We start from the raw sequence: 14,512 nt of genomic DNA, 5'->3' as shown, positions 1-14,512 counted from the left end.
TTGTAGTTGTACAGGACATTATTAGGCCACTTTTGGAACACTTTCAATCCATTCACGTTTGGTCTCCAATCACAGGAAGGGTGTTGTCAAACTTGGATTCAGAAAAGATTTACAAGTATGTCTTGTCTTCTTTATTCATTCATGGGCTGACGTCATCATTGGCCAGGCAGCATTTGTTGCCCATCCCTAATTGTCCAGAGGGCAGTTAAGAGTCAGCCACATAGCTGTGGGTCAGCAGTCACATGTAGGCCAGACCAGATAAGGATGGCAGTTTCCTCCCCAAAAGGGCATTAGTGAACCAGATGGGTTTTTCCAATATTTGACAATAGATTCACGGTCATCAGTAGATTCTTAATTCTAGGTATTTATTGAATTCAAATTCCACCATCTGCCATGGCAGGATTTGAACCCAAGTCCCCAGAATGTTATCTGTGTCTCTGGATTAACAGTCCAGCGATAATACCACGAGGCCATTGCCTCCTTGTAGCCAGGGTTGGAGGGTTTGAGCTGTAGGGAGAGGCTGAATAGGCTGGGGCTATTTTACCTGGAGCATCGGAGGCTGAGGAATGACCTTACAGAGGTTTATAAAATCATGAGGTAAGGTAGCCGGTTTTTCCCAGGGTAGTGGAGTCCAAAACTAGAGAGCATAGGTTTAAGATGAAAGAGGAAAGATATAAAAGGGACCTAACGGGCAATGTTTTCATGCACAGAGTGGTGCGTGTATGGAATGAGCTGCCAGAGGAAGTGATGGAGGCTGGTACAATTACAAAATTTAAAAGGCATCTGGATGAGTATGTGAATAGGAACGGTATGCAGGGATATGGGCCAAATGCTGGCAAATTGAACTAGATTAAGACATCTGGTCAGCATGGACAAGTTGGACCAAAGGATCTGTTTCCATTCTGTATGTAAGACTCTGTTTGGTGTAGGAATGTCAATGTCAGCTTCCAGTGAGTTGTAAAGTGAATTTTTTGGAGAAATTTGGCAGGTCTAGCAGAATCTATACAGAGACCAACCGAGTTAACATTTCAGTCCAATATGACTCTTCAAAACTTTTGAAAAATAGCCAGATTGGATTTGAAACATTACCTCTTTCTCTCTACACAGGTGATGCCAGATCTGCTGAGTTTCTCCAGCAATTTATTTTCATTTCAGATCTCGAGCACTCTCAGTACTTTGCTTTTATGTCATTGAGTTGTATGATCAGAAATGCAGAGCTGCACTTCCATTCTGGCAGTTCCTTTGGAGTACAGAACAATCAGAGGAAGGTAAACCTCATCCTCATTCCACAGCAGCCAGCTTCATGATCGCGAGGTGGGGATGTGTGGCCTGGTTTGACAGGAGGTTGAAATGGTGGGTGCCAGCACAGGTCCAGGTTGGAGGGGTGGTTGGAATTGAATTCCAGAAAATGAGAAGATGTGGGATCGCTCGAGGTACGTGCTTTGTTTATTAGTTACTCAGGAGTAGTCTAAAATTTCCTAAGTAACTTTTAATTCTTTTCATTTGCAATCACATGAAGTCTCGAATTTAAGGAGACTTTTGCAGGGTTCCAAGCATTGAGGAATAGCCTAATGGAAAATTAAATTTCTCAGGTAGTTCCTTTGAGGAGCATTCTACAATGGGATTCCACAGGATCCCCATGCTCAACTCCTATATATATTGTCATAATGGCTATCTAGCCAGTGGAAAATCCAGGCCATTTAGCTTGTTTGATTTTACTTTGCACCTGCTCCAGGTATCACATTCCTAATGTAGTAACTACTTTTGACCAGGAGATGGTGATAAATATTTGATAAAGCGGTCAGGTTGGTTTTGTTGGTAATAAATAGTTAACATAGTGTGCATCAAATTCCTTGCTGACCATAAACCTGTCATTTGATAGTCTGTTGCTTGAGGGCTTTTGGTTTCTTAGCTGCATTTTTCAGTTTGAAACATATGGTTTCCAAGGTCAGAAATGTTTTTTCTCCAGTAACACTTTCTATTTGTCTCTTGAATTTATTGCCAGTTATTATTGTTTGATAAAATCTTTGCATAAGTAGAAATCTTGTTTAAAACTAAATTTAACTGTTTCCTGTTAAAACATAGTAAAGTTACAATTTTTGGGAGTAATCGATGCATTTCATATAAAATTGAGAGGAGTATTTGTTCTTTGAGACATAGCTCTAATTTGCACTTAACTTACTAATGCAGAGATGAACTGGTAACTAAACGAAAACAGCTACCAGAGAAGTATGAAATTCCTTCTTCCTCACCTATTGCAATTCCCGTACAGCTCATGCTACTACCACTGCAGAAGAGATTTAAATACCACTTTACTGGGAACAGACAAACCAATTTGATAAACAAGGTTTGACATTATTTTGAAACTTGTATTTGAGATTGTGATAGTACTTTCTTAGAACGATGTAGCAAACTTTGCTCCACTTAGGAAAGTCTAATTCAAATTTACAATAAGATCATAAGAAATTGGAGAATTGGGCCCATTAAGCCTACTCCAATATTCAATAAGATCATGGCTGATCTGATTCAGGCTATAACCACACTTCTGTAAATGCCCTCTGTAATCCTCAACTCTCTTGACAATCAAAAATCTATTGAACTTGGCCTTGAATATATTCAATGACCCAGTCTCCACTGCTGTCAGAAGTTGAAAATGAGAGACTATTTATCCTGAAACTATTGTCGATTCTCCTACAAGGGACAAACATCCTGCCAACATGTACCCTATCAAGACGCTTCAGAACCTTACACTTCAGTCATATCTTATTCTTCTAACTTCCCATGAACATAGGCCCAACCTGCTCAAACTTTACCAATGAGACAACCCCTTCAACCCAGAAATTAACCCAATGAATCTTCTCTGAACTGCTTTTAATGCAAGTATATTCCTCCTCAAGTAGGAATATTAAAACTGTGTGTAGTACCCTGGGCGGAATCTCTTCAAAGTCTTGTATAGTTGTAGCAAGATTTCTATACTTTGTGCTCCAAAACCTTTGCAATAAAGCTAGTATTCCGTTTGTCTTCCTAATTATTTGCTTTACCTTCATGCTAACCTTTTGTGATTCATGTACAGGGACACCCAGATCCCTCTCTTGTATCCAATATGTTTTACTTGATAGCTTATAATGAAATATTCAAAGATTTAATCAGAAAAAGTTTCAACTTCAACTGTATTTTATTTCATGTGTTAACTCAGATGTGATTATATGAAATAAAACCCTATGTGTTTGCTCCAAAGAGATAATGGTTTAGGTTTTGCAGCCACTGGCGAAGAATTGGCATTTGCTGTTCCTTCTTACGGACTCTTTAAACCCTTGGAGTGGCAGTTTATGATATTTAGAGACACTTTACAGTGGGGTGCAGTCTCCACAATATCTGTGAATTGTGTGAGCAAGGTACAACATGCTAATTCAACTGATCAGATTGAAGAGTCCTCGCTGGGTAATGCAACCTAATCAGAAAATGTTAATTAATTTAATTCAAGGTAAAATAATGAACAGAAGGCAAAACAGAGGTTTAAAAAAAACATATGTAAAGATGAGAGAAACCCAAAAAATTATGTTAAACGTGTTTTGGCAGTCAGACTTACAATGCCATTTGAAATATCCGCTTGCCCCTAAATGCACAAGCATTATCATTTGGATAGGTAAATATTGGTAATGACAGTAACTTCAAGCTGTTATCTGTTTTAATGCTTAGTCTTTTTGAAATGACACTGGCTTAGCAAAATTTGTGGAAAAGCAGGCAGGTCAGACATGGATTTCAGATTTCCCACATTTAAATGCTCTTGTCCGGATGCCAAAGGTTTCTGATCAATTTGCTCCATAATAGTGAGCAGTGATAGCCTTGTAGGTATTTTACACATTTCCTAAACAGCCTGTTCAGAGGTGTTATAACACATCTCTTGGGCAGTAGAACTTGAACCTGGCTCAGAGATAGAGACAGGCTCACTGTACAACAAGTGTCTCTTGCAGTAATTTCTATGATGATATCTGATATATCCATCCCATTTCATTTGAATAATTCTACTTTCACTGAAACAATCCTTGTATATGTATCTGTGCAAATATATATATTTTTTAACATCAGTTTGTTTTGTCAAGGGTGGAATGTTTTAATTGAAGTTCATTCAACAGTGATTTTCTCAAGACTGTTCTACTACATTGTTGCATGACTGTCTATCCTTCCAGATTAAAATGTGTAGGAATCCAAATTTCAAAACCTCTCACCATTTTGATCAGTCAGATTTAATTTTGATGTGTTATCCTCATGCACCAGTCCAAAGAAAATGCAGGAAACAAATCAAACTGGGCTATTTTCATGGTAGGGTAAAAAATACTTTTTAATCATATTTTCAGTATTTCCTGTTGAGTGAAAATGGTAGTGAATGTAATCAGAATGCAGTTGGAAGAACTGTATTGGTGAGATGAGTGACTGCCCCGATACTAAGGCGGCATACAGCAGGGTATGACATCAAGAAACCTGAGCAAAATTGGAGTCCATGGGAATTGAAGAAAACCCTCTACTCTGGAATCACATGTAGCACAAGCAAAATGGTTGTGACCGGTGAAAGTCAATGATCTGAACCCCAGGACATAATTGCGGGAGTTCTTATGGAAACTGGCACATAACCAGAGTGTGTCCATCTACATGATGCACCACAGCTGTCTGCCAGGGTTTCTTTCACAGCAACTTGCAAACCTGCAACCTCTTAGAGGGATAAGAGCAGCAAATGCATGGGATCACTACTACCTGCAAGTTCCCTGCCTAGTCTTACACTATCCTGGCTTAAAATTATATAGCCACTTCATCACTATTGCAGGGTCAAAATCCTGGAACTCCATTCCTCACAATACTGTGGGTCTTCCTACACTCCCAGGACTGCAGTAGTCCTACAAGGTACCTTATCACAACCTTCTCTCGGCAATTAGGAAGGAGCAATAAATTCTGGCCTAGCCAGTGACACCTACATTGTCTTGAATGAATAAAGAAAATGCTGGTGGTGATATTTTTAGACAAAACAATAATGGAAATAATTTATACTTCACATTAACTTGTCTTAAGTAACCTCGTAGCATATGACAAAGACATATGAAAACAGAAGTCTGATTTGGGTATATTCAATAACTTCTTACTAGATGCTGAGGAAGAGGAAGTGAAAGTGGTCTTTTTAGTTTACTGTTACCTACAAAATTGGATCTCCAGCAGTTGAAGGCATAATAGGAGCTGTTGGGAAATCATGGAAAAAGTTAAAAAAAAACTTTTCTTGCAGAGAATGTGAGGAGCATTCTAATATGTATTAATATTTTTATTTCCAACATATTGAATAATTTTAATTTTCTATTGACCTGTCTTCATGGCAGGTAGCATATCAATGCATGGCTTTATATATATATATATTCATTCAGGGGATGTGGGCTTTTGTGTCTTAGCTAGTATTAATTGCTCATCCCTAATTGCCCTTGACAAGGTGGCAGTGAGCTGCCTTCTTGAACCACTACAGTCTTTGGGGTGTAGAAACAACCACTGTACTGTTTGGAAGGGATCTCCAGGATTTTGACTCAGTGGCAATAAAGGAACTACTGTAAATTTTCCAGTCAAAAGCATCTGTGGCTTGGAGGGGAGCTTACAGGTAGCTTGTGTTCTCATGGGTCTGCTACCTTTGTCTTTATAAATGGTAGTGGTTGTATGTTTAGAAGGTGGTGTGTCAGGAGACTTAAGTGAATTTATACAGTGAATCTCGTCAATGGTACACACGACTGCTCCTGTGTAATGGAGGAAGTGAATATTTCTGAAAGTAATGTCCATCAAGTAGACCTCTTTGCTCACTGTTCTACCTGTCCTCCTGCCTTCAAAGGTATGTCTGCCAAGATCCCTCTGATCGTCTATTCTTCCTCGGGTCTTCACACCTCTCACTTTTCAGGATTAAACTCCATTTCCCACTTTTCAGCCTATCTAAATTGCTTGCCTATATTGTCTTGTAATCTAAGGCTTCCTCTTAACTGTTTGCCACTCTAGCAATTTTCATGTCTTCTGCAAACTGACTGATCATATTTCTTGTGTTCACATCTCAACCATTTATATGTACAGCAAACAGCAAGGAACCCAGCACCAAATCCTGTGGACCACTCCTGGGCATAGCTTCAGGTCGCAAAAACCAACATCCTCTGTTTTCTGCCACTAAACCAATTTTGGATCCAATTTGCTAAATTTTCCTGAATCCCATGTGTTCTCAGTTCTTAATCAGTCTACCTTGTCAAAAGCCTTACTGAATGATGTATCACTTGTAATCATGTTGATGCTAAAGAATGGATGCAGTTTGCTATTTTGTTTAGGAGGACCTAAATTTTTAAAAATTTTTAATGTATTATCATCTCTGAACCTAAAGCAGGTAGCCTTGTCAAGGCTTTCTGCGTGTCAATTTAAATAATCAACTCCACACAATGTTGAGGTGCAGCCACAAACTAATATAGCACAACTGAGTGAATCGGTCACCAAGTTATGTATGGCTTGACTTGAGCTTTCAGCAACTAATGGTATAATTTTGTGACCATCATTCTCAACATATTTATCATCAGAATGGTTCGTATATCATGCGTCACTTCAAATACTCAGTTTTTGAACAGTTCCTTGTGTAATGATACTTTGGCTAACATCAGAAACACATAGTAATCATTCCCTTTGTATTTCTAGACTTCATTGCTTTCAGCTGTGGTTCGCCTTAGAACTTTTTAGCAATTCCCTCTTCCCACACGTGCCTGCGACTAGGTCCCAGTGACTTCTCAAAGACTTCAAACAAATCATCTTTTTTTGTAACTCTTCTCCATGAATTGCAATGAACTCAGCAGTCCATCTTTGTCAAATTCACACATCCAGTTCTGAAAATACTTTACCAGGAAAATGTAATAGTAGCAGTCAAAGTAAAAGACAAGGCAATACCTCATTTCCTCTTGGTTAGGAAAGTAACCTGAGACCCATTTCGACCTCATTCCTCCATTGTTTGTATGATTCAAATTCCAAAACCAAGAACTGCTGATTAGTCATTGTTAGAGAATGTGACTCAGTCATTTCATATCTGGAACTGCAGTACTTTAGTCAAATGTAAAACCTTTTTTTTAAATCTTTCCAGATTGAAGTTAATCCTCTGATGCAGTTATATTTCTATTCATCCATTTACTGAAACAGAAAATAGTCTATGTTGTACAACTGAGATAATACGGTGTGAAGCTGGATGAACACAGCGGACCAGGCAGCACCAGAGGACTAGGAAAGCTTGACGCTTCTTCAGAAAAATTAATTTGAAAACATGTGCAACTATTTATTTGCATTTCATGGTTTAATACAAACTACAGTCTGCTGTTTTCCTTTTCTAACCAATTTCCCTTACTGAGAAAAAGAGTTCTGAAGAAGAGCGCTATTTGACTTGATGCATTAATTCTCTTCTCAGATGCTACCAGTTCTGCTGCGTTTGTTCATAAATTCTTAAAGGCAGGTTAAGATGCAGTGCGCACCTGAACTATTTTAAATGTCCAACAGTACTGTGATGCAATAAGTAGGTTTTGTATATGTACTTTTTATTTTATAGCCAGAGTGGTATTTGACACAAGTGCTTATGTGGATTGGAAATCATATTAAGTTTTTTGAAGAGAAAATTCAGCCTATTGTGGATAAAACAGACTCCTTCTTGGATGCCAAGGTCAGTTTCCATACAATTTTATGTTAAAAAAAATGCTTTCTAAGATAAATTCTAAAAGATAATGTTTTATACTTTTTACAAACATTCTTTTAATATGAAACTGTTTTTAGAAGCATTTGAAGAACTAATTGATTGTTTTAGATGCGTAGTGTTGTTAGCATGTTTCACAACTTGGGTAAAAGAACCTGAAAAACCAGGTGAGTTCTCATAAAACAAAAGCTGTAAACTGCAACGAGGTAATAGGTTTGATTGTAAAGTTAAGATATTTTGCCAGTCACCAATTAAATAAGAATTTCTACCAGCCTGTTTCTGATAGGAGGGCATATTTTAAACCTGTAGAACCATGTTTATCCCTGATATCGTAGCTGTTACTTCCCTTAATTTTGCTTCTCCGCCTCTCTCTGAACTTGTCAAGTGCAATATGCAACTTCTACAAATAAAAAGATTAAAAACATTTTTTTCAAAAATTGTACAATATGAAACCTGTACAGTTAATCTGCCTTGTAAAACATTTCTATTTGCCTGAATAATTGGAAGACTAGTTTCTAATAACCAGCTCCTAAGATGATGAATTTAGCAATTGAAAATTTGTAGGACAGTTGAACTGGGACATTTTACACTAGTGTTATACTCTCAGCATACACGCACTATACACTCACTGCTTTATGCACAGTTGCAAAAATGGTATATTTTGTCATGGTTTGTTTCCAAAAATTAGGGTGTGCAAGACCAGAATATATTATCAGATCATACCTTACTCAAAAGAAGCTTATTATGAAACTTGGCAGTGTTTTGTCTAAATGATTCCAGTAACATGTTTCCACCTGCCCTTGTTATTTAGCTGGAGTTCTCACGGGGTCTGGTGATGCTGGTTTTGGAGAAGATGTCTGCTGATATTCCCAAGCTCCTATATGATGATAACCTGTTTTGTCACATGGTAGATGAAATATTGTTGTTTGAAAAAGAGCTGCATAGCGCCTATGGCTATCCCAACAACCTCCCAAGCTGTATGCATATCCTTTCAGAAGAGACCTGCTTTCAGAAATGGTTGACAGTGGAAAGAAAGTGTAAGCACAAATAAAACTTCTGGTGATCTAAGAAATGTCAGTTGTATTAGAACGGTAATTCTTCTGGAATTCATTTTCCTTAGGCACAGGACCACTACAATTTAATATCTTGTTCTTGCATGCCTAAATCCTATTGGATAAATAATATTTTATATATGTGAAATAATGCATTATCCTGAAACAAATTATATACAAATATATTTCTGCTGTTTAAAAATTAACTCAAAGCAATAGACATTCAATACTGATTTATGAAGATCTAAATTATTATCTACATTCTTGTATTTCAGTTGCTTTGGAAAAGATGGACTCTGTCCTGTCTTCAGAAGCTGCTTGGACATCTCAATATAAGGATATCGCTGATGTAGATGAGATGAAAGCTCCAGATTGCGCTGAAACATTCATGACACTTCTTCTAGTTATTACAGGTAAAGCAGACGTAGATTCTACAGGACATAAATGGGCAATTTGCCCCAAATTGTTGAGGCCAGCCAGTGTTCATGATGCATTCAAACCTCCTGATATCCTTCCTCATTTAATTGTATGAACATAACCTTCTATCCTTTTTCACTATTGTATACTTATTGATTTTACTTAAATTCATCTGTTTGATTTTCCACAATCCTCTGATAATATGTTGCATATTTTCACAAGTCTGCCTACCTATTTGATTTCTTTTAACTTATCAATGAGTATATGCTGATGGAACTTGGCAGACTGCTGGACCTCTGAGTTGGTGACCTTGTCCGGCTAAGAGATGCTGAGGATATATCCTAAGACAGCAGAGATATAAACTGTTCAACATGTCCTCTTACTTAGCTTATATTACCCAGGCCTCATCATTAGAATAGAGTGCATGGATGGCTCATTTGGAAAAGTAATTTGGATGTTCACAGTCAGATTGTTGTTGTTCCACACTCCATCACAGCTTGGACATGACAGCTGCAGCTTTTGAGATGCATGTGTTGTCTTCAACGTCAAATGGCAGATTATTGGTGTGTGGATCCTAGATGTTGAGGTTAGCACCAACTTACAGTGTCACCTTGTCACTGCTAATAAATGGCAGTATAGAAACATCCTGGATTGCAACATTTCTCTTCCTGATACTGATGGTAAAACAAAACTTTTTACAGAAGTAGCAGTGTGATCTTGTACATGGCAATATTATGTAACACCTTATCAAAGGCATTCTGGAAGTCTAGATAAGCAATATCAATTGTATTACTGTTGGCAGACGTAGTTCAATGCTTTAATTCCTTGTATCCAAGTATACTGGAGTATATTTGCAAGACCGCTTTATAAAATTTGCATTCGTTTCACCAAACTGGCAAAGAAAGGCCTGAAAAGGTAAAAGAAATCTTTCAGGTCCCAATCCTTTTGCTTTCTTGGACAGATATTATTTGACGGCCCTCAAATGAAGTTTGTAGTCAACATTTAAATGAGTTGAGTAAAACTTCTCCCTATACAATATAAATTTTTGGAAAAAAAATTGCAATTTTTATTTTACAATTTCATCTTTGACTAGTGTCCTCTACTTCTGCGATAATTAAAAAAAAACACAGAATAACCAGAACTCAACTTTATCTCTAGAACATCAGTTTTTTAAATATACATTTCAGTAAGCTCCGCATATTCAATTTAACAAAAATATTCTCCGAGAGTGAGGTATAGTTTCAAATGTTGCCCATCCCCAGCTCTCCAGAGAAGGTGGTGATGGGACTTCTTCAGGCTTACGTTGGTGACCTTACACAGTGATGTTACTTAGAGTGTTCCAGGAATTTGACAACATAGGAACCAGTAATGGGTGTTGAAGTCAGGACTTCACCTACCTTGGTGAATGTGGTAGCACAGTAGTTACATGGCAACTGTTGTCCTTCTCTGGCAGAGATTTTAAGCTTGAAAAGCCATACCAAGGTTTTATGTTGAATTTAGCAGTAGGTAGGTATCAATTAAATGAACTACTCCATCCTAAGTGTGAAATTTTATGAAATGTCTGGCAGGATGCATCGAATAGTTCCTGACTTGAGTTTGTATGTGATAGGGTGACATTGATAGGTCAAGAGGTGACTTGTTTGTTTCAAATTATCGGCCTCAGCCCTGTTAATGTGACTCATTCAGTTTAACCTCTGAGAAATGAGAACATTCTGAATGTTGATGCTGGGCATGGGTGTTTGGCAATTGTAATACAGTTGAAAGCCATGTGAAACTAGATGAAGCCTTTACTTGCTGGAGATGACCATTGTCTGGCTCTTACTTAGGTTGAATGTTCTCTGTCATTTATCAGCTGAGCTTGCATATTGTCCAGGTCATGCTGCAGGCTGGAATTATTGAAGGAGTTGTGAAGGTAGTTGAATGTTGTAGAATTTTCTCTGAACAGCCACATTCTTTCTGTCATGACAGGAAAGGTCATTGGTGATGCATGGAGGAATTATAAAGATTGTAGCATTAAGGAGCCATAGCAAAACTGAGATTAATAGTGAGGAGATAACAAAGTGTGAAGCTGGATGAACCCAGCAGGCCAGGCAGCATCTCAGGAGCACAAAAGCTGACGTTTCGGGCCTAGACCCTTCATCAGAGGATTTTTAATAGTGAGGAGCATGGCCTCAGTTACAATCACATGTTGATCAGCTGGTAAATTGGGCTGAGCAAAGGCAGATAGAATCTAATCTTAATAAGTATGAGGGGATGCTTTTCGTTCTAATAAGGTAAGGAAATATGCAGTGAATGTTAAGTCCATAGGGAGTACAGAGAAGCAAAGGGACCTTGGTGTCTACAAATCCCTGAAGGTGTCAGCAAAGATTGGATAGTGAAGAAGACATACAGATACTTGCCTTCGTTTGCCAGGGCATAGTATACAGAAGCAAGGAAGTCTTGTTACAGCTTTATAAAACATTGGTTCCTCCACAGATAGAATCCTATGTGCAGTTCTGATCGCCGCACTATCAGAGGGACGTGATTTCACTGGCGAGAGTACGGAGGAGATTTTGTTTGTTCACTCAAAGACTATGGGTGTTGCTGGCTAGCCAACATTTATTGCTTGTTCCTAGTTGTCCTTGAGAAGGTGGTGGTGAGCTGTCTTTTTGAATTGCTACAGTCAAATGCTGTATTTAGACCCACAATGCCCTGCGAGAGGGAATTCCAGAATTTTGACCTTACGATAGTAAAGGAACGGCGGTATATTTCAAGTCAGGATGGTGAGTGGCTTGGAGGGGAACTTGCAGGTTGTGGTGTTCACTTGAAACTACTCCCCATGACCTTTTAGGTGGAAGTGCCATGGGTTTGAAGGGTGCTATCTAAGGATCTTTGGTGAATTTCTGTGGTGCATCTTGTAGATAGTACATACTGCTGTGGTTGAGTATTGTTGTCAAAGGGAATGGATGCTTGTAAATGTGATGCCACTCAAGTGGGTTGTCTGAATGATGTCAAGCTTCTCGCATGTTGCTGGAGCTGCACCTGTCCAGGCAAGTGGGGGCATTTCATCACACCAGGATATTGCCTGGGATAAAAAGCCTCAGTTATGAGGAGAGACTGGAAAGGCTGGGTTTATTTTCCTTGGAGCAAAGGAGGTTGCAGAGGAATCTGATTGAGGTAGACAAACTAATGAGAGCCATAAACAGGGTGGAATATGAGAGTCTTTTCCCCATTTGCAGACGTGGCTTAAAAACAGAGGGCATAAGTTTAAGGTGTGGAGTAAGTGGTTTAACAGCGATCCAAAGAAAAATATTTTCTCCGAAAGAAATAGGGAATGCTCTGCCTGAGAGGGTGATCCAGGTAGGTACTCTCACAACATCTAAGAAGCATCTGGGCAACATTTAAAATGCTAGGGCTTAGTAGGCTGTGAACCAAATGCAGGTAAATGGGATTAGTGCATTTGTTGGTTGGATTAGACATAGTAGGCTGAAGAGACTACTTCGGTGCTGTACGACTATGACTGTAATGGAAATCTGAGGTAAGTGCTCAGTGCCATACTTGGTGTCATACCTTGCACTAAGGAAAATGGCTTTGGGTCAGTCATCTCAGTTGTGTAACGTCACTGCACAAGTTTCTCAGTGTACTGTTCAAGGTCCCACCATCTTCAAACGGTTCATCAATAGCCTTCCCTCTATCTTAAAGTCAGCAATGTGAATGGTTGCTCATGATTGCACAGTGTCAAGTACTATTCAGTGCTCTTTGGATACTAAAGCAGTCAGAGTCTGAGTGAAGCAAGATGAGGACAACGTTCAGATGTCAACTGATAAGTTTAAGTGACATTCCTGCCACGCAAGTCACAGGTAGCCACTGTCTCCTCTTGACATTCAGTGTTATCATGATCGTTGAATCCTCCACTTTTAACATCCTTGGAGTTACCGTTGGTCAGAAACTGAACTGAACCAGTCACATAAATACTGTGGTTACAAGATCAATTCAAAGACAGGAATTCTGTGCCAAGGATCTCACTTCCTGACACCCAAAACATGCCATTTAGACACTGGACAGAAGTCAGGAGTATGACAGAACATTCTCCAGCTGACTAAATGGGTGCAACTCCAACAATACAAGAGTTCAGCAGTATCCAGGACAAAACAACCTGCTTGTCAGGTACTCCATCCACTACCTTAACCATTCATTCCATTGGCCACCAATGCACACCGGCAACAATAGGAGCCATCTACTTGATTCACTGCAGCAACTGACCAATCCTCCTTCAGCAGCACCTTCTGAACTTGCAATCTATACCAGCTATAGGGGTAAGGGTAGCAGATGCATGGAGATACAACCACCCTGTCAAGTATAATGCAATTTCTTGACTGTTGCTGGCTCAGAATTCTGACACTCCCTTCCTTACAGCACTGTGGATGTGCCTCCATTGCTTGGATTGCAAGAAGGCAGCTCACCATCACCTTCTCAAGAGAAGTTAAGGATGGGCAAATAATGTTGACCCAGGCAGTAATACCCACATACCTTGAAAGAACTAAAGGAAATTCCTCTGAGGCAGTACTGTCCTTGAGTTTCCTTGAGTTCGTCCTGAACAGTCATGACAATTTCCATCGTGTCTGACATAACGCCAAGCACTGAAGAATATCTTTGTCCCGGTGATGTCAGTTCTAGCACTGTCTTGATATAGACAATTACTGCTTTCTCCTACCTGCCATTTAACTCTTGTGCATGTGTCTAGATCAAAGTTATGACTGTAGCTCAGTGATTTTGGAAGAACCACGCGGATTGTCAGTAATCAGGCTTTTCAGAGGGTCTGTTGTTCTGAACAGGGTATACATGAAATATTTTCTCATCAGGGTATTCCTTTTTGGAGGACGCTGATTAGAATTTTCCACTAGGCTGAAGATGCTTGCAGATTTTAAGGTCAATAGCCTCATGTTTGCAGTCATTCTGGACTCTACTGTGGCTAAATTAAATTGTGATTTTCATCGAGCTTCCTTTCCAGTTGTTGCATTTGTCTACCACACTCTATTGAAATGTGAAAACTTTGTTCTGATCTGTGGGTTGTGTGGCCTATACATTTCCTACCACTGCTGCCTTTGGTCTTTAGAAGACATGCCTTTTTTTTTAGCTTCGTTGGATTTTTGCTTTGTCTTAAGCTATACTTGATGGTGTTCCAGGAATGATATTCTGTATTTTTCATTGAACCAAAGTTACAAAAGGAAAGAAAAGATTACATTTACATAGCACTGAATATCTCAAAACGCATTCCATCCAATGATGTAGTTTTTGAAGTGTTCTGTGTACAGTTCTGGTCTCCCTGATATAGTAC

General features: G+C 38.9%; 1 protein-coding gene across 3 annotated transcripts in view; it reads left to right on the top strand.

Moving 5' to 3' along the window:
- Positions 1-14,512, top strand: part of rint1 (RAD50 interactor 1) — a 40,026-nt gene that overhangs the window by 12,173 nt on the left and 13,341 nt on the right. For 2 of the 3 annotated variants that reach the window (XM_048554214.1, XM_048554215.1), the window contains 4 exons: positions 2,191-2,347; positions 7,586-7,696; positions 8,538-8,763; positions 9,054-9,191. In XM_048554214.1, coding sequence (XP_048410171.1) covers positions 2,191-2,347; positions 7,586-7,696; positions 8,538-8,763; positions 9,054-9,191 — 632 coding nt within the window. The remainder of the gene's footprint in view (positions 1-2,190; positions 2,348-7,585; positions 7,697-8,537; positions 8,764-9,053; positions 9,192-14,512) is intronic. The other variant, XM_048554216.2, reaches the window with a different exon arrangement.

Source organism: Stegostoma tigrinum, chromosome 25 (assembly GCF_030684315.1).
Source record: "Stegostoma tigrinum isolate sSteTig4 chromosome 25, sSteTig4.hap1, whole genome shotgun sequence".
Taxonomy (NCBI): domain Eukaryota; kingdom Metazoa; phylum Chordata; class Chondrichthyes; order Orectolobiformes; family Stegostomatidae; genus Stegostoma; species Stegostoma tigrinum.
The sequence above is the reverse complement of the archived record's forward strand: the minus strand, read 5'-3'. Positions and strand labels throughout refer to the sequence as shown.